The sequence below is a fragment of the Medicago truncatula genome, chromosome 1, assembly GCF_003473485.1.
Source record: "Medicago truncatula cultivar Jemalong A17 chromosome 1, MtrunA17r5.0-ANR, whole genome shotgun sequence".
Classification (NCBI taxonomy): domain Eukaryota; kingdom Viridiplantae; phylum Streptophyta; class Magnoliopsida; order Fabales; family Fabaceae; genus Medicago; species Medicago truncatula.
The window spans coordinates 42,894,127-42,915,157 of NC_053042.1; the positions used below are offsets into that span (position 1 = coordinate 42,894,127).

The 21,031-nt window shown below is 31.3% G+C and overlaps 1 protein-coding gene across 1 annotated transcript; it reads left to right on the top strand.

Moving 5' to 3' along the window:
• The first annotated feature begins 10,820 nt into the window (after nt 1-10,820).
• On the top strand, nt 10,821-13,455 carry LOC11414442 (uncharacterized). Its single transcript, XM_003591374.4, has 3 exons — nt 10,821-11,061; nt 11,150-11,562; nt 12,000-13,455. The coding sequence occupies exons 1-3, from the start codon at nt 10,993-10,995 to the stop codon at nt 13,297-13,299; spliced, it is 1,782 nt and encodes a 593-aa protein (XP_003591422.1). The 5' UTR covers nt 10,821-10,992; the 3' UTR covers nt 13,300-13,455.
• Nucleotides 13,456-21,031: the final 7,576 nt, after the last annotated feature.

Below are 21,031 nucleotides of genomic sequence, written 5' to 3' on the forward strand. Positions count from 1 at the left end.
AGATTTCTCTTTAAAAAAAATCATAATTAGATTTCATTATGTGGTTATTCAACTCATTGTTTCATTGAACAGCTTAGAATTTTCCTAATGGGGAAAGAATAATCAAAATAGAAAGGAGAATACCTCAGAACTTGTTGGCCAAGAACAGGGAGAAGTGCATTATAATGGCAATCACGTGACATGTAAACCAATAATGTTCCATTTCTAAACTGATGAATGATGACCAAAGCTGGCATGTGCTAAGCCAACAAAAGCACAGTTGAAAAATTACAAAAAAATAATAAAAAGAATAAATAAAAAATAGGCAAGCATTGATGATAATCCATATAACTTTGATGTTGACATATCTATAAAAGCATAGTTTAATTGTGACAAAAAAAAAAAAAAAGCATGGTATTTAATCTATTAATGTTGCAAAAATATCTAATCACAAATTCAACATTTGATCTGTATTTTTCAGCTGGAATGAAGGAATCCACTGGTCAAGATGGCCTTCAGTCATTGTAACAATTCAAAATGCAACAAAAAGGACTGCCAATTAATTTTTTTTTTATTATAAAGTCAGACATAAAATAAAATAAAATAAAGTCCTAAGATAGTTAATAGAAAAATTCTCTCATTTGCTTTACTTTTGCCAACTAATTAAAGTAGTATCTGCAATATGCGGATATGGTATTGATAAAATAAAAACCATTGAATTTTTAATTACTTTAATATTTCTGGAAAATATTCTTATCCAATGCCAAGTTAAAAGTGAATGAATAAACATGGATCAGCCAGCACAATGTTGTTTACTTAATTAATAATATAGAAATATGGATGCTTGACTTTGCATTCAAGTTTCTACTTTAACATTTACACACTCAAGCTCCATCAAACAATTGGTAGTGGTGGTAATGGCTTTAAGATAAGATTGGTTTGAGAGGAATATCTTTAATTTCTTACAGCTAAAAAAAGAGAGAATGAACAGAGAATATAACAAGCAAACTAGAAAAAGAGATTTTATTTTTCTCTTCATCTTATAACTATACATATTATTCTAAGATAAGGCTTTGCCTAAGGCTGACATATTTTAAGGGGGGCTCAAAATGATCAAGAAAAAAGTGTACATGTCTAGCTTTTTTATTCTAAAAACTTTAATGTTTCCAATTATTGGGGAGACTCTATGGCCCTCTTTATGTTATGTACCAATGTGATATATCTAGAAGTAGTATGACCAACATGACATTATTTTGGTCTTTTCTTTTGGGTGTAGAATTTAATGGCCCTATAGTTGAAGGTTCATTTTTTGGGCATAGCTAACTAAAAGATGTAAGACTTAAAGGATGACTTTACATAGAACCACCAGAAGGGTGGTTGAATTTATGTTAGTACAAAAATGTTGTTGCAATTTTTTGGGTGAAGAGCTTAGTGAATCACATATGATGAGGACTAACCAAAGTATTGTCAAATGTCAATAGCTTAGAATAAAAATGAGTTGAATAAATCAACCCACTAGGCAAGCCTGCCATCAATCTTGTTGAGTTTTGACTTTAGCTGTGGCCCTAGAAAAAATCTGATAGCATTCCCACACCATGAAAATTTGAATCTAAATAATTGCATTCTCATTATATGTTGGTTTGACGTTTATCGTACAATTTCATCGAAGCAATAAAACTAAACGTCGCATCAACTTGATATTTCACCGTGATTTGGATGAATGCACCGCATAACCAAATACATGCTTAATTTGTGCACATTTAATGCAATAGTAACTAATGTGGATAAAAATTTCTTGATTGTGATTTTTTAACTAGTGTCTTGAGTATTAATTAAAATTTTCCTTTGCAATTTAATACTACTACATGACATGTTTCTTAGTTGATTATTAAGAGTGAGAGGGAAACTAATACTCATAGAAGAATCCTTCTCTAGGGTCCTCCTCTCACTTTTGGGAGCCTGCAGATCTAACTTTCCAACTTCTTCAACCAATTATTATTAAGATTTTATATAGAATTTATTCTGCTGCAGATCTAACTTAGTGCCAACTTTTTGATGAAATATATTTGTAAATTAATGTGCTTTATGAAAACTGAATTTCAAATATGCATAATTATTATTCACTCATCTATAGTTTGGCAACTTATTCTTGTAAGTTGTAAGCAAACGGCTAGTACTATTATTCTTCTTAGTATTAATTAGATCACGTCCAAACGGTTATTTCACATAAGCAAATAGATCTAGTTTAATTTAATACTACTGAGGAAACATGTTCAGAGAATTAATAGACAAATTGCTGACATATACTAGTACAATGCCCGTATTTAAATGCATCAATAGTAAGTAGAGAAAAAGGGAGCAATAAATTAAAAGAGCAACTAGGGCATATATAAGTTATGTATATTTGAAATTTGAATGTGATTTAGCCAAAGCTGATACATTATTGACAAACTTGTTCAGATAATTAGCAGCATATTGAGCATATCACACCTTGATTAAGCTGGCCTTGTTGATGAATTCAATTAGTAACAAAAGCAAAGTATGTATTAATTAGTGTATTATTAACTTAGTATATGATATGATTATTAGTACATGTTAGTAGTAGCTTATAAAGGCAAATATGCACATGGGTGACCATCTCCACATGAAATCCAATCCACAAGACACGTGCATCCCACAGAGCTTTTGCAGAGAGGCATTGGAATGATAAAACCACATAGTGGATAAATTCTGGAGAATACGAGGCAATTTAATTTAATTTAATTTAAATGGATGCATAATGTCTTGAAAGTCTCGAATCGGATATAAGATGACATGACAATGTGTATGTACAAGTGGAGGTAATCCTTACTTCAAAAAATCGGTTTTGTGGGATTTTGTTAGGTCCGACCACCATTTCTAAAATGGTATCTTCAATATCCATTGGGTCATCTGCTATCAGGTTTTTATTATCGGGTCACCCACTATTTATGTCCACGAATCAAACCCAATAGAACTGGTCGTGAGAGGGGGTGTTAAGAGTCCAATATTTGATAGGAGATAACCTGACAATATATTTATATAAGTGGGAGCAATTCTTACTTTTTATGTTATAAGATAATGAACATTAATCAAAGCCATTACTATATTAAGCCGTCAATTAAATTAAGAAATGATAGTGCTGATATCGTTTTGAGCATTGACATAGTGAATGGTATATTTCCATTACTATATAGTATTATTACTACTAAGTGCTAAGTTAGATGCAAACGTGCATCACAAACTTCAAATGAAATATAGGAAAAAAAATAAACCCTATCTTAGAACAGTAATTTTTTAAGAGAATCTTTAGGACTCCGGGTCACACTCTGCCTCCTTGTCTACATACATGTCTTTGAGATTGGATTGGAAGGATTTCCCATGAACCTATTTTTTTAATCCAGATTAGTTGTCTAATCTTTATTTATATTTACAATCACTAAGGTTGCTAATTCAGGGTTAGATTCCATTAATCAATGATTATATTCATACCTAAAGGACCTCATCATAGTATAAGACTAATGTAACCATTTTATTCTTACCCTTTAAAATGGTGTAATCTAAAAAATACACTTCTCGGATTAGGTGTATTCTGATGTCAGACAGGCATCGATGTCTAACACAAACACCGAAACGACACCTATAATTACACTTAATTATGTTATTTTCTCAAATTATTATATGTGTCGGTGTCTGTGTCGTGTCTGATATCCGTATAGGTTTGCCAAGTCACATGACTCATAAGGCTCCCCTGCACAATATATGTACCACTCAACAACCTGTATTGATTGATTTTATTTCACTAATTGGGTCGTTCTTCTGGTATTATAGTTATGCAATGTCAATAATTAAGTACTAGTTTGGTTCTATGCCATTTTCGCCTAACTATCAAAGAAGAATGTTTGGCGAATTGTTAGAGTCATAATATATTAAAGTTCTCTTCTTTTACACCAATAATGGGGATTCTTAGTCTTCTACTTGCATATAGTTTGGTATATAATGCAACCACATTATCAATGGTCTCCTTTAATAGGTATATTAAAAACACACTTTTCTCTTAATTTATATGCAGAAATAAGAAAACATGTTCACCATCTCATATAATTCAAGTTTTCTAGCTAGCTAGGTAAGTGATCATATATATATAATTACCAACTAATTCCATAATAGGAAAATATTGAATAAATAGTTGTGAAGAATTATGTGGCATCCAGCACATACAAGAACCTTAATTTTTTCATGCTGTTGGAACCCACCATCAATCATGCATTATATAGTAACACTAACCAGAACTCAAATTTGTTTCTGTTTTTATTCCTTACTCCTTATATATATAAGATAGCAACTAAAAACTATATAAACGTATTTTTTTTATTTTTAAAATTACAATATTTTAAGATTCCAATTCATTAGAGGATTCGAAAACTAGTTGATAGGTACTGTGACAGTTGCACCAGAAGAAGGAGAATAAGGTCTTTACATATTGAATTGTGGATAAAACAAATAATTGGCAATAATAGGAAGAGAATGAAAAGGAAAGAAAGGGTAGATCCAAAAGTAAAGGAAATGGAAACACACCAATAATGGCTCCACCCATCAAACAGTACACTCAATAGAATCTGCTCAATGATGACGCCACATTACAAAACTTAGCTTCACATTAAAAAAGAAAAAAGGAAACTGAGACATAGCATGTGTAATATGCAGAAGCATAACTAAACTTAAATGGATACTTGATTTTGTTAGCTATCTTTGTAAATAAAAAACAAACTTCTCAAATAATTCCTGGTCCCTATTTCATTTACAAGCAAAACAAAGACAGACTTAACAACCTACCCATATGGTCTTCAAAGATGTCTCTAACTCACCAATGAAAAAAAGAAATGGATCATGCCATCATGGAAAAGTTATTTTAAAATTAACTTGGAATTGGAACTAGCTTTATTGCTAGTGGATAGAGTAGAGGAGGGGACATTGAAATGAAGGTTTCAATCATATAGTACTAAAATAGAATGGAGTGTTGAGTGGTACATAGAAATGATTTATGTCATATAGGGTAGCCAATGCCCACCAAAGGAATGACCCCCCCTTAGAAATTAGGGTTTTGTGCGGTCATAATGAACGCACACTTTCAAGCTTTCGTAAATCTAAATCACTTATAGTGTGTTTGAGGTGGTATTTGTAACACAATTCCCGCTTCCGAATGTAACTTCAACACCACTTTTATGAAGTTGGAAATCCTAGCTTCAGCCTAAACGTGGTTTTGCTGCCTGTTTACCGCAATTCCAAACACATGCTTAGTGGTTGTTTGTCTTCACTTTAAAATCAAAGTAAACTCACGTTTAGGCCACTGCTACATTTTGTAGCTTCTCAAATTTCACGTTGCAAATGCTCTGGGATGCGAGAATTTGGATGCAGAAGTTGTTCCAAACATCCTATTAATCAAGATTAAATGTTTTATATTTCAACCTTGTTTTTTAGGTTTCAGAAAATTTAATGGTTATTCAATCTTGATCGAACAATTTAGACATCGCCAATTGCATGCGGTCACTCAACACACAATTCGTATTTCATGCCAAAGTGGACAACACATATTACACAAGTATATATCAAATAAAAGAAGGGGACCCTTAGATTACCCATACTTTGGTTTAATTTTAGCCATTGATAGTTTTCACCAATAAAACAGAACATCCCATCACAAAGATGGACCCAATTTCTTACAACCTGGATCCTCTTAGCAAGGTGTTCCAGCCAGCGTAGCAGAGTAGCAGCCATGTGTGTATAGAAGATAACAAACTATGTAGACCTTGGTTTGTCCTAGTCCATTGCCTTAGGGTGGGTCCCTAATGGTCCCAAATTTGTGGGAACTAGGAACAACAACAATACTATTGCTGCTAAATTATTAAAGTACGTCTGTTGATTCATGTGCATTTTCTAGCTATTAGGTTTTATATATATGCATGCATCATACATGTGTGTCTTCTGAATTAATTTGCAAACTTATAACATGCTATTTATTCAATGCTTTTATGATCGACAACTACATTTCAAATACAATTATTATACTACAAAAGAAAGATAATTTGATTTCGTACTACAACGTTGTCAATGTAAAAACAAAACATAACAGTAACAAGATTTTAATTAATCAAATCCAAGATTTTAAGATTATTAGATGTCAACGTTTAACTTATTCCATCTTAACTTTTAACTCATTCCATCTTTAAAAGTCATTCTCATAATAATTAACCAATTAAAGAATTATTATCTTTCCTTTCAAAACCATGTCATCCTAACACTGTGGCACGTGATATGTATGGTTGTCACTCCTAGGTTGTTATTTAGTCGCGCAGCCTTCTAAAATGCATAATTAATTAATCATATTATACAAGAAAAGAATCTAACAATTATAATGTCGTATAATAAAAATGTTCATAGGAAATTATCTATAGCATAAGCATATAACTTTTCATCAATTTTGAGTTTTGGAAAGTATATAGCAGACAAACATACATGATACCAAACACAACATTCACACGTCAAACATCTACAATAATTTTAAAAAAATGATGCAATTTAATGTATCCATATTTGTTGGTGTCGAACATTAGCACGTGTCAAACACCGAAAACGCTTTTGAATAGAAGTATCGGTGCTATTGAAAGGGAATCTAACACAAGAGAAATTGGTATGGTAGGCATGCCCTATGAAGTAAAGGAAACTAACACACCAAATTAATGAATACAAGAATTTGAAGTTATTTGAACAAAAGAATTCCCCATCATTATTATTTGAACAAAAGAGAGCCTGTGTGCCTATTCCTTGGCAGGGTTCAATTGTAGCCCTTCTGTAGCAACTGATTCGCAGTATTACTATTTACTACCAACAACAAATTTTGTTCAGCATTAATGGCATATATATCACTATTGATCAACAAATGCAGTGTGAGTGTGAGGATAATAAATCACTGTCCTAATTTGTACATGTAGCCCTTAATGTTACCAGTTCACCATTTTATTTATGAGAGTGTCAGCTTCATTTAATTTTAATTTTAATTTAAGTTTATCTATTCTTACATTTACATATGAATTATTGAAATGGAATTCCGTCTGAATTATTAAGGAAATACATGTGAAATGAAACCAAAAAATATATATTATTCAAGAGATTGAACTATCCTCAGGTTTATATCCCATGCTTGAATCATTGATCATGCTATCCACAAAATGTAACAATGACAAAAAAAAAAAAATCAATAAGACCATGTCCAAAAACTCAAGCTTATCTAAAATTTCTTGATATATATGATATTGAGAGGGTCCACTAATGTGGGGGTCCAAAATCCAGGATTGCCACGTGGAGAGAGGGTGACATGGCAAGCTTGGGTAAGGGGGAAGACTGGCAATGGCAAGGCTCGAGATTGCAGGAGCTGTAGAAGTTGTATTGTAGGGGAAGGCACAACAGAAAGGGTAGATAGAGTGACTTAAAGACAAACCAATCTTGGCTTTCTATCAAATTTCATGTGTATTCATTAATCAATGTAAGTGAAATAAAAAGCAAAAATAACCCACCCAAAAGTACCAATGGATTTTGAGTCTTACAAAATAAGTTTGTTGTAATGTGATGAACTAAACTTCAAAAATCAGTTGAAAGATGTGACTAGGTATAATTTTTCACTTGCCATTGAATAGGATTAACTCCGGTGAAAGAAATCAATGAAAAATAACCTCAAACATATGAATCTAGTCATGCTTATGAAAAAAAAACCTCAAACATATTAATTAGTTTTGTATGTTATTGAAAATGCTATACTAACAAATGTTCAAAGTTGGTTAGTTAATTTTTAAATAGTTTAAAAATGTTATTTTCAACATAAAATTTCATTTTCAGAATATTTAATAAGTGTTGTAAGAGCACTTATTAATATGATTTTTTTTTAAAGGGGACTCATGTTATATGAAATTTTAAGATTATATTGACTACTTTTTTTTTTTTACTAAAGATTACATGAACTACTTGTCAATATAACTCTTCTATCATTAATTGTTTTGCACTTAAGTTAACCAAGAAATAGAGTAAAGAGTCTCAAATAAAATCACATCTAGTAACTTGAATAAGCTTTCGTCACACTAGAGGTATGAGGCAAGGAGATCCTCGGTCTAAAATTCATCATTATATTTCTTCTCCTAGCTATAAAATTATGTCAAATGATGAGAAATCTAAAAGTTTTAGTCCATCGAGAAGTATAAGGCAAGGAGATTCTTTCTCCCTATTTATCACATTACTTATAAAATCCATCAAAGACTGGAAACAACAATGTTTGAGCCTAGCAGGAAGACTCTCCCTAGACAACTTATTATCTCTATTTTGTATTACGATATACAATATGCAAAGATTCCCAAGACCATTTGTGATGAGATAGAGAAAATTTAGTGTGGGTTTCTTTGGGGAGACACTAAACAGAAGTGAAAAGTCTGGTTGGTGAATTGGGACATGTGCTTCCATGCAAAGATAGATTAGGGTTTAGGTTTTAAGAGACCGCATCATATGGATGGCGTTTTCCTCGTCAAAATGGTGTGGAATATTATCAAAAACCCATATGATCTTTGGTGCAAGATGTTTCTCGCCAAGTATGGTAAACATAATGACCTCATGGTCTCTTGTAACTCTTCGCCTCATGATTCTCCTTTGTGGAAAAGCCTTGGTGAGGGTTTTGAGCGATTTACATTGTCGCGTACTGTGGAAAATTTGGGTTTGGAGGGATTTCCATCCTCGTCGGGGATCAGGTAAGGTATTAGCTAGGTAAGCATATGAGATTCGGAAACAGGGATGGAGAATGTGAAACTCATCCCTGTCCCACCTCATTCTCATGCCTAAGTTGAACTCGTGATTCTCTGGTTGAGTCAACTCCTTATCAATTAACGTTCATTGCGCAGTACTTTATATTTTGCCTTTAGAATGAAGAATAATGTAATATAAGCATATGATCTTGGAGATGAGAGTATAATTTACTCAAAAACTTATTTGCTATTTATTTATCCAAAGACAAGGGTTTGTGCATAGACTTGTGACATCGTGTACCATTGAAAGTGTTTAACATTGTTTATGATTTCTGAGAGTTTCTTTTTTTTCATTGAAAGGGATGATTTGTGCGAGTTGTTGGGCAATATTTATCATAAGAAATTCGCCATGTTTATTCCATTATTCCTTAACTAAACTTGAAGATCACAAGCGGAGATACTATTCCTTCACTTTCATCTACTATTTTCATTTCTCAACCAAGCATGTTGAGTGATGTTTGAGTTAATTAATCATGGTGTTATAGAAAAGAGAATAAAGAATAGTGTCATGTCATGAATCATGATAATTTATCAGCTAGTATCAAATTACAAATATTTAAGTCAACGTGCACAATGCTTAAACCATAATTTTGAGGTGGTTATAAGAAATAAATAACCTTTGGTGCTTCTCACACCCTTTGCTTATTTTTGGGGCAACTTGCTTGACTTTTCTTTTGCCGGTAGTTGAACCCGTGATGGATAACCGTAACCGGCTATACCAGTCAAAAACATAGTAACTCTTTTTTATTGAATAATAAAATAAAAAACATAGTAACTCTATTTTCCCGTAATTACGAAGAATGAAATGAAATCATAAATTTTAGGGTCATAAACCTACAACAAGGCAACGGTTAAGGTTGATGTGAGAGAAAGAATCTATGGTGTGTTGCCAGCTAAGAATTGAAGGATGAAAGCTTTTACATAAGGGTCAAGGTTGTTGTCAAGAACTCAAGGTCTCTTTCAAGCCTCAAGGTTTTATTTTTTTCTTTTCCTTGGTGCCATTTTTTTTTTTCTTTTTTTATGTTTATTTATTACCTTCTAAGTTCATTTATAGAAAAAAAAAAAAAGAATGAGGAGAAGTACACTTATGGTAAAATGTTTAAATAAAATAGTTATCTTTCTTGAAGGAAAAATTAAATAGTTCTCATAATTATAATTTGTAGTATTTTTTTCTTAAACAAAGAGATTTTAATTTTGTTCGACACATAAAGTATTACACAAAAGACAAAAAAAAACGCTAGAAAATGTTTGATACATTGAGGCGCAAATTTGAATCGGCAAGTTTCTATTTGCCAGCATGTAATATGTGCTAGTTTCACCGTCAGAATCTTTAGAAGAAAAACTGAATATGCAAGTTTTTATTTGCCAGCACGTAATATACGTTAGTTTTACCATTAGAATCTTTAAAACAAAAAATAGAGATTTTTGTTTTTTAAATAAGTAATACTCAAAACTTTTAATATTTTTTCTTGTATTAGTTTTAAATGGATTTAATTCTTAGGTATTGTCATTGTGAAACTCATATTGTTAAAAATATTTGTACATTAATAATAATTATGTGACATATATGCTTGATTGATGATGAATTTTTATATTGACAATATATCAAAATTAAATTTAGTTTTAATTAGGACAACTACACCTATGTATTAATATTCCAATTTAAAGGATAAGGTAAAAATAGTTTTCTTTAAAAAAATGACTATAACCTTATATTTTTATATGATAAATAATTTGTATTTGTCCAAAAAAGACTAACAACTTTTTTATCAAACTTCTCTTAAAAAAAAAAAACTTTTTTATCAAACAATTTATTTTATTTCTCTTTTTTTTTTTTTAACAAATTTATTTTATTTCTCTTACAACCTTGGCACTGATTTCATTAAAAAAAAAAAAAAAAAAAAAAAAAAAAAAACCATTATTTGTGACTCATTTTATTTCTCTCTCAAAGTCTCAAACCCCATTCTCTTTCTCATTGCCTCACTCCCCTATATATTTCCTTTCATTTTATTTCTAGAGCATAGTCATCAAGTACACACTTTAGGTGTGAGAGAAGAAACCAAAACCTCAAATAGTGTTCTGTTTTGATATTTTCATGATTCAACCTTGAATCTTCTTCAATCACATCACCATTTTCAACCAAAAAACAAAAATGGCTGTCACAACTTCCTTTCTGAATTCAACAGAGAAAAAACAACACTGGTGGCTCACAAACCGTAAGGTAAACCTCTAAATATTTCACCTTAAATTCTTGTTTTGTTTTTTCATTCTCAAAACATGTCTGAATATTTTTTGTTTTTGTTTTATAGATTGTTGAGAAATATATCAAAGATGCAAGAACACTCATTGCAACACAAGAACGAAACGAGATTGTTTCAGCTATAAGTCTTCTAGACTCAGCTTTAGCTATTTCTCCAAGTTCAGATCAAGCCCTAGAGATGAAAGCAAGATCTTTGCTCTATTTGAGAAGATTCAAAGACGTAGCAAATATGCTTCAAGATTATATTCCAAGTTTGAAAATGGCTAATGATGATTCTGGCTCTGTTTCTTCTTCTTCTGATGGTTCTTCTCAACAGCTTTCAAGAGAAGGTGTGAAGTTACTTTCTTCATCGGATTCCTCTGCTCCAGATCAGAGCTACTTCAAGTGTTTCTCTGTTTCTGATTTGAAAAAACGTGTCATGGCTGGTCTCTGTAAAAGTTATGACAATGAAGGATATTGGAGGTAAAAAAATAAATTTACTACTAACTTTCATTGATTTTTGTAATCTTTTTACTGTCTATGGATTTTTTGAATTTTTTTTTTTTTTTTACTTTTTGGAGTTCAGTTTTTATTTAATGAGTTCTGAGATTAGATCGGAGTCCCCAATATCATGGGGTTTGAATTAATGCATATGCCAGCTTGTAATGAAAATTTCCCCACACTTGCTTTTAAATCTCCTATCAAATTCAATGCACATTAAAAGGTATAACAAGGAAGACCAATCAATATTTAATGCATTATTATAAAGTAGCGTAATTTGGTTCACATATTTCAACTGTTTTGGTTTGGTAACAGACTTGTTCTATTTTTAACAGGTTACAGTACTTTGTTTTGATTAAGTTAATGTTAATGGATTAATTTATTGGATTTTGATTAAATTTTGTTAATGTAAATTTCAGATACTTGGTTTTGGGCAAAGCATGTTGTCACTTAGGCCTAATGGAAGATGCAATGGTTCTTTTGCAAACCGGAAAACGTCTCGCGAGTGCAGCATTTCGTCGTGAAAGCGTTTGTTGGTCTGATGACAGCTTCTCCCTGTGGAGCTCACCGTTCTCCGGTGATGGTGCTTTGTCAAAGCAATCAACAACCACTCCACCAAAAAGTCCTTTATCAGAATCTGAAACTGTGAACCAACTCCTAGCACATATAAAATTCCTCCTGCGTCGACGTGCGGCTGCAATAGCCGCAATGGACGCAGGACTCCACTCAGAAGCCATCCGTCACTTCTCTAAAATTGTTGATGGCCGCCGCGGCGCTCCTCAAGGATTCCTTGCAGAATGCTACATGCATAGAGCCTCTGCTTTTCGTTCTGCAGGTAGAATTGCTGACTCAATTGCTGATTGTAACAGAACACTATCATTAGACCCTACATGTATCCAAGCACTGGAAGCTAGAGCTTCAATTCTAGAAACAATTCGTTGCTACCAAGATTGTCTACATGATCTTGAACATTTGAAGCTTCTATACAACACAATTTTGCGTGATCGAAAACTTGCTGGACCGTTATGGAAACGACATAATGTTCGTTACAATGAGATTCCTGGGAAATTATGCACCTTAACCGCAAAAATTCAACAATTGAAACAAAAATTGTCTTGTGGCGAAACGCGTAATGTGGACTATTATGGTTTGATTGGTTTAAGACGTGGTTGTGCCCGTTCGGAATTGCAACGGGCACATCTTTTGCTTAGTTTGAAACATAAACCAGAGAAAGCTATTGGTTTCATTGAACGGTGTGAACTCGCGGATGAACGTGATCTTGAATCGGTTAAGGATAGAGCTAGAATGGCTTCCATGTTGTTGTATAGGTTGCTTCAAAAAGGTTATACAAATGTTATGAATACAATTCTTGAAGAAGAAGCTTCTGCTGAGAAACAGAAGAAAATGGTTTTGCAGTTACAACAAACAAATGCAAATGTACATGTTATTCAAGCTTCTACAAATGCACATGTTACTCAAGCTTCTACAAATGCACATGTTAATGTTAATGTGAATGTGAATGCAGTTGTTGAAGTGTTACAAAAGAAAAGTAGAGAAGAAATGTTGGAGGAAAAGTATGCAATGTCTTCACCAAGCATAGTGAATCCAACGGTGTTTCAAGGAGTGTTTTGCCGTGATCTAACGGTGGTGGGGAACTTGCTTTCACAAAGGTTTAGTAATAGGTCAATTCCAGTGAAGTACGAGGCTCTTAGTTGTTGAAATTTGAATTGATTCATTGGTTGGTTGGGGACTTGGGATGTTTTGTTTTTATCCGGCACAAAAAATATCTCTGATTATTGGTTACTTTTATGTACAAATGGATAAATTAAATTTTGAATAGCCGGGGAAAAATTTATTAATTAATTAATTAATTAATTAATTTTGCTCTACAAATTTTACATTATGCTTTAATTTTTAGTTTGTGAATATAACAATATGCTTTTATTTAATTTGCTGCAATGGAACAGTAGCCGATGGGAAAAACAGTAGGTGCATGCCTCGTCTTTTTCACATGTTTTGTCTGGTTGCATTCAATTTTCAATAGGGTTAGTCTATCCAAGAAACTTGTTTTCTGACATTCCATTAGATTTTCTTCATTTTCTGTACCCGCCAAAAAAATTGTTGCTTCCAAGTATATGGTGGATGATGGTGGTGGTTTTGTAAGGTCAGGGTCTTAATAGCTCTCACACACATGTACCATCTATTATAGCTCTTGGTCCAACTTGGATATGTCTAGTTAAACAATGGTGGGAATTCTTTATCCTTACTTCACACTCAAGATTGATGTGAAATTTAAGTTTTTGTCCAAACAATATCTTTTTGCATATTGTGTGTGAGTTAACTCTTGGAATAGTTTGATTTTAGAGTCTTGAGTGATACAGTTTAGAGTCTATAATTAACTATTAACAAAAATTATGAAAAATTGTTATTTTAAAAATATTAATCGAGACGACTAAAATGAAAATTACCTAAAAGACACTCATAAATAACTCACTCTAAGCCTCACTAAAAACCTAGAATAATGTAGTAAAAAAACTCGATAAAAGTTAAAACACATTAAAATATCATATGATGAGGAGTGATCACAATCTACCATCCAAAATAACTTTCCCAATAACCTTCTTCGACCTCTCAACAAGTAAATAATTTAGCGATAATTTTGTATAAGCAACCACTCAAAGAAGGGGGCGATAATCAACCAATGCTAGAGGATTAACCTTTTTCAGAATGAAAAGGAAAAAACAAAGAAGTAATACCTTTCGGAAGCTTTGAATTTAAATGAAACTATTGCATCAAGGTAAAAGTTCTTGCTCAACTGACAAATGTCGAAATTGCAAGGCCGGATGTCGTGATCCGTATTTAAACTCAGAATCTCACAATTGTGTGTGAGTTTATTTCAGTGGATTACCACTATCCACTTCATCAAAGATTAAATAAAAAATAAAAAATTTAAACCATAAGTTTGAACTTTTATTTCTTTCACAACTCTTCACTTGCCAGCCCTTTATCTTCTAAATTGAGAACACCTGTATAATACTCAAATTATCTGAGACATCCAATTTCATAAATGAAACACCATCAAGCAAAGGTTTTAGGAAAGTTAGCAAGTACTAGCTCTGTCCTAAATTATACATCATGTTATAAATTTTATATAAATTAAAATAATGTAGTTATTTTTGTTTTGATATATATATAGATGAAATGATAATAGTTATTAAAAACTCACACACATAAATTAATGAGTTGGGGTTCGAACATCAGCCACGATTTCCGACCAAATAATTTCGATAATTTTGCTAGTTAAACTAAAATTTTCGAACGAAATGCAATTAATTTTATATGGAAAAGAAAAATTATGATTTATTTTAAAAAAATCAACATTTGTATGAAAAGATAAACAAATTAATATAGTGACTCATCTTTGGAGGTGAAATTCTAACTATCAAATTACTTGATTCAAAAAAATAAAATAATAATAAGTGGTATTCTAAAAAATAAATATTAATTTTTCATTGATACTTGTAAAATGGAGAAATACTTGCTTGGGATAAATACAAATGTAAAAAATTTAGGCACACTCACACAATTGCTTTTTTTTTTAAAGGTAAATTGGTTTAATGATGTTGAATGATGTGACTAATTTTTTATCATTTAATTTTTTTAATTGTTGTGTATGCCCAAATAATTTATTTGTGTTTGTATCTATGTAAGATATTTTCTGTAAAAAAAGGTGACTTATAATCTAGGTTGATTTTTGTTAATGTGATTTCTAATTTAGGATAAATCGAAGAATTTACTACATTTATTTCTTTTCTTTTTTTTTTAAATTGACCCATATTGTGCAAGTAATTTACTAAACGTCTCCTTTTCCTCTTTTTCAGAGGCAGCATTTCTCCTATTTTATGATGCTAGTTATTTTAATCATTTTGCCTAAAAAAATTATTTTAAACTTTTAACTTAATTTATTTTTTTCAAATAGGTAGTAGTAGACAAGTACTACTAGTACTACGCACGCATAAGTAAAGAAAATAAAGTATGATAAAAATATTTTTCTGGCCAATGATGAATACAGTAGTGTCAAGGATGATAAGTCGTGTCGAAGGGAAAAGGACTTACCAGATTTATGTAGAAGTAGAAGTAGTACCATAAAAGTAAGGTGCCTAATCTAATCTGCACTCAATACAAGAAAACAAAGGGATTAGAGAGGAAATGTCATATCAACTTTTACTTTCCCATGATGAGCTCTTTTCCTATGCCATGCATGTGTTCCCTACTTTCAATCAACATTTTTAATTAAGATAAACTCTAGTCTATAATATTTATTTCAAAAAAATAATTCAATATATAATTAAATAATAACAATAGTAATAAATAAATTAACGAATATTATATATTTCAATATAATGATATTTTATAACTTAGTGAAAAAATTGAAGAAATAGGAATAATTCATATATTAATGAAGTGTGTAATTTTACTTCTAGATGTCTTAGAATTGCTTTTTAAATGTCAAAAGAAATTCTAATTAACTCTAAAATTTTATTTGACAATTTTATCAAAAAATTAATTTTGGGAATTAAAAGCACATGAAGTTACTATTTGTAATTTTTAATTTTAGAATTTATTTTAATGCACAAATTTATAATACAACTCATTTTTATTTAAATATATTCAAGTACAAATCATTTTATCTACAACTCGTTTTAGTCGGAATCAGTTTTCATAATCAATTGATTCTAAATCAACCAAACATACACTAAATATATAGTTTTCTTGATAAAAATTGATGAGAGGGTTTTTGGAACCTCATAAAAGTAAAATTAACAATGTAGTAGAGTTCTATTCACGTGTGGACAAGTTTTAAATAGGTTTGTTGGGAGAGTGAGTGAATGGAGGGAGGGGTTCAAATTTCAATCTTTCACAGCCCAATAATAATGGTATTTTGTTTGAAGTGTCTCTCATGAATTATGATACACGAAAAAGTTTGTACTGTTTTTCTTCTCTAATGCAAAGATTCATGCATTATTGCGTTTCTACAGTTATTCCCTGATTTTACTTTTGCAAGAAGGATCCAATTCTTGCCAGATCGAAAGTTTGAAATATATGCATGCATTCACATGCATGTGCTCATTTATTTTGAAGATAGCAACTCACTAATTTAAAACGTGAGAGATAAATAAAATTATTTAATTAAAACTTTACACTGCACTCACCAATTATCAAAATTTATTTATAATTAATATTTAGAAAAACTAATTCCATATATGTGAAAGAAATGAATGAGACAAGAACAAATTGTATATAGTATATGCGACTGTGTCAAGAGTTTCCAAGACAGATATGAGAATAGATGGCTCTCAAAATCAAAGAACGTACGTACAGTTGGATTGGACTAGACAAGTAGCCATAGCCATGCCATGGTATGTTTGGATTAATGGTAGCAAATATATGGTCCCATTTTTCGAAATGTTTAGCAACCTCCTCCACATATACATGCATGCTCTCAACGATTAGCTGGTTACCAATATGAAATGAGGGATCACAATCCCTCAATTTTCTTCCAATTATTATTGAAAACTCCTATAAAGAGACTCCCTCCATTTAAGTTTGGGAAATAATTGGTAGACATTAAAAATTAATTGACAATTTGAAAGAGAAAGAAACATTAAGATGGTGTGATAAATGTGATATATCAGAGATTTAATAAGAAGAGAAATAAAGATAATGTGACGTGTTAAATGAGTTTATGAGAATTAAGAGAGTCTACATATCATTGTACTCTTCAAGTTTAGATGTTTTAATGTGTAAATGTTAACTCGTGCTCTTAAACCCTAAATAAATTTAAAAGATAAAGAGGATACAAAATACCGGAAGCACATGTATAATTAAACCACGTGTGGTATACAACCCAAACAGGAATAAAACATATTATTCGACTACAACAAAAATGGTTTTGAAAGCAACCCCGACAAGTAGAAAAGACTCCAAAGCAAACAATAACACAACACAGGCACTACCTAGCGAGCATGCATACGAGCACGAAACCATATAGCAAAAAAAAAAAGTTTTTTGTGAATGTTTGCTATGGTGCCTAATAGCAAATGAATTCACGTACCCATATCACCACATAAGGTTGGGAGGCGGTTGACTTGTATCACCGGAAGGGTATACAGTCCCTAAGGGTTGAGGAGGCACACAACATTTCAATCCACAGTTGTCGGAGGGAACAAAGCTATTGCGAGTAACATACAGAGGTCATGATTCGAATCTCAGATTTTTCATTTATCCATCTTATGGGGTGAATTTGAGTCACTATGCTACTTGACAAAAAAAAATTAAAATTGATATATACAAATTTAAACTTCATTAAATGGGGTGTTCACATATGAGTCGACACGATGAAATCGATGACCAAACCCAAGCCCGAGATTTTTTTATATATATTTTGAATTAACCCTAAATTAAACCCATCGAACCAAATTCAAATTGGTTTGGTTTAGACAATTGGCTTATAATTTAAACTAGTGAACTTGCGAACCCAACCTATTTAAAGAAAAATTATTATTTATTATTTTTGTGAATATGGTTTTAGACTTTTATCTGTTCAATCTTGAAGTGTTTCAATTTAGTTCAAGTGCGGCAGATTGAAATTATATAGTTCAGTTTAAATTATGTTAAAATATTTGTTTTTCTTAAAGAATATATTAGAATATTTGTTGAATTAGACGTAATTTCAAATTTACGTTTCGAAATTTTAAAAATGTTGTATATAACGTGTGACATAATGTACTGTAGTACACTTTTTTTTAGGGGTTATTGTAGTAGACTTGTAATGGCCAATTGACCATTGCACAGCAAGTATCAAACTAAGATCGAATGCCATAATCAAATTCAAGAAAGAGTTTGGACATATTTGGAACATAAATCGTTGGCATTGATGGAAAAGAGAAAAACATGCCTCGCACATTTCCATAATCATCAAATATACTTATTTAAATTAAATCTGCAAAAATATACAACAGGTAAAAAATTAGATTTACAACTTTAAGAAAATGAGCTCAAATCTCTTTGAATATATACAATCCTAGACGAAATGACAATGCTATTATAAACTCGCACCTACAGAGTGGAAGTGTCAAGATTTGAACTCCTACCTAACAATTTCGACATTTTTTTCTTTCAGTTGAGCTGAGATTTATGAACGTATTATCATTTTAATTAATAGTTCTTTTTCCTTTCTCCAACTATTTTTAAAAAAGAACTCGGGCTGCTCTGGAAAAGTAAGATTTTTAAAATCAAACTATATATTTGTATTGAAAGCATAATTTAATATCTTGTGGCGAAAGAAAAGGTGGTTCTCACGTGGGCACCATTTCTTTATGTAGTCAGGACCTTTGGGGAATCTACGCAAGACTTTTCCTACTGAATTAGGTTTACATGAACAATTAAATTCTATGACTTTGATATCCTTTTTAGAGGAATTGTGCTAAAAACTATAATTAAATTAAAACATTGTCTAATGAAGTTAATAAGCACTGTCTTAATTTTCTTTTGTTGGTGAAACTATTTTTTATCATACTTTTGGTGATAAATAATTTGAGACTGAAATTTTTGTAAATGAGACAATTATATTCAATATATGTAATATATAGTAATAAGCTTTAAGGTCATGCTAATTTGTGTCCCAAAGAAAAGCAATTTTATATTAAAACACATAATATTTCAATTTTAAAAAAATTGAATGTCCAACTTTTAATACGTACATTCTATTCTATAATAAATTTCTGCTTTGAAGACATAATTTAACATTTGTCTAGATTTTACTTAGAGTGGTGTATTGTTAAGGAAAGATACTAATATAATGGCACAAGCTGTTTGAAGGAAGGGAACATTGAAAAGAGGAAGTCGTGGACATATACAATCATGCCAGTTGCGCAATGTGCTGCTAGCATATGCTTTCATCTCTGTCCAAACAATCATGGATTATATATGTAGGGTCTTCTATCAAATTCAAAGGGATGGCTCTAGTCAAAACTGCATAATGTGTAATTTGTTTGAATATCTGACAAATTCTTTTCACATTATCTATTTTAATAATTCATTATTTACCTCATGATGTAACGGAATGTGTGCAAGAGGCACACAAAAAAGGTAAAATAATGGAGTGTGTAGTTTCGCAAATTCGTTCCGACTTCTGAGATTAAAGAATCAAATTTCATTGTAAATTTTTAGGTTTAGATTTTTTTTTTTAAAATTAGATATTCCTCCCGTTTGAAAATAATGTCATTTAAATTTAAATTAATAAATGTCATGAATAAAAAAAAAACTATTCTATCAAATTATTCTTATTATTATGTAACAAAAAAAAATATTCTTATTAACTATTTGTCACTTTTTCAATATTATAAATGCAAAGCAAAACTAATATTTTGAAAGTAGTCTAGATAAAGAGTGCATTGATTGGGGTATGGATTGGGGATTCGATACAATTCAAATTTGTTAATCCGAACAAGTCAAAGACATGATTTTATGTGGTCTACAATGAACTGACAGTTTTTATGGTCTACAATGCACATAAACTTTCTTAAATTTTTGTTTGGTTCATTTTCACTCCAAACCACGTAACAATGAACGCTTATGCGGCAGAAATGAACACTAACCTAGTTGTAGTTTACTACAACATGAGAAAATCCAATATGTTTGTAATCAGTGTTGAAGTTACATTATTTGACTTGAAGGATCAGCTAGAGGAAATTAATGGTTGTCTCAAACACAGCAACACGAGAAGGATGGTCAATATTCAGTATCGACGTTTGTCAATCAACTCAGATGAACGTGTTCGGTTCACCTAGATGAAGCTCCAGAGCAACAACAAAATAGAATTATATTTTCATTTTAGTCAATATAGTTTGAAGAAACCGGTCAAGTTAAACACTACTTTGGTGTGATATGTCCATGCTATGCTATTCTGGCAAGTTTGATTCCCCCCGAGACATATGAAGAAATCAAGGGGTGCATGAATAAATTAGATGAAAGAGTTTGTTTGACTCATACATGATCTTCTTTATGTTTAATTATGTTGTTAAAATAATTGTGATTAAGTTATGTTACTTATTAAGGTAGAATGTGATTCAATGGCAAACAAATTGTGTTTTAATAGATTTCAGATTCTATAATCCGAAATAGCAAAATACACTCCAAATTATAGAATTTGAACAAAATGGTAAAACGAAGGTGTTAGAGGGCGCATAAGGAATGGGATTGATAAGAATCACATAAATATACTTTCCCACATTTTAACGGTGTACCGTATCTCTCAAAAAATAGGCGTACCGTGAACATGCATATTGTGAACTATAAATTTACAATGAAAACTTTTCTAAAATATTCACATTCACCCTAAACAAACTTATGATGCACATTTTAAAATATGTAACATAAACTTGTATAA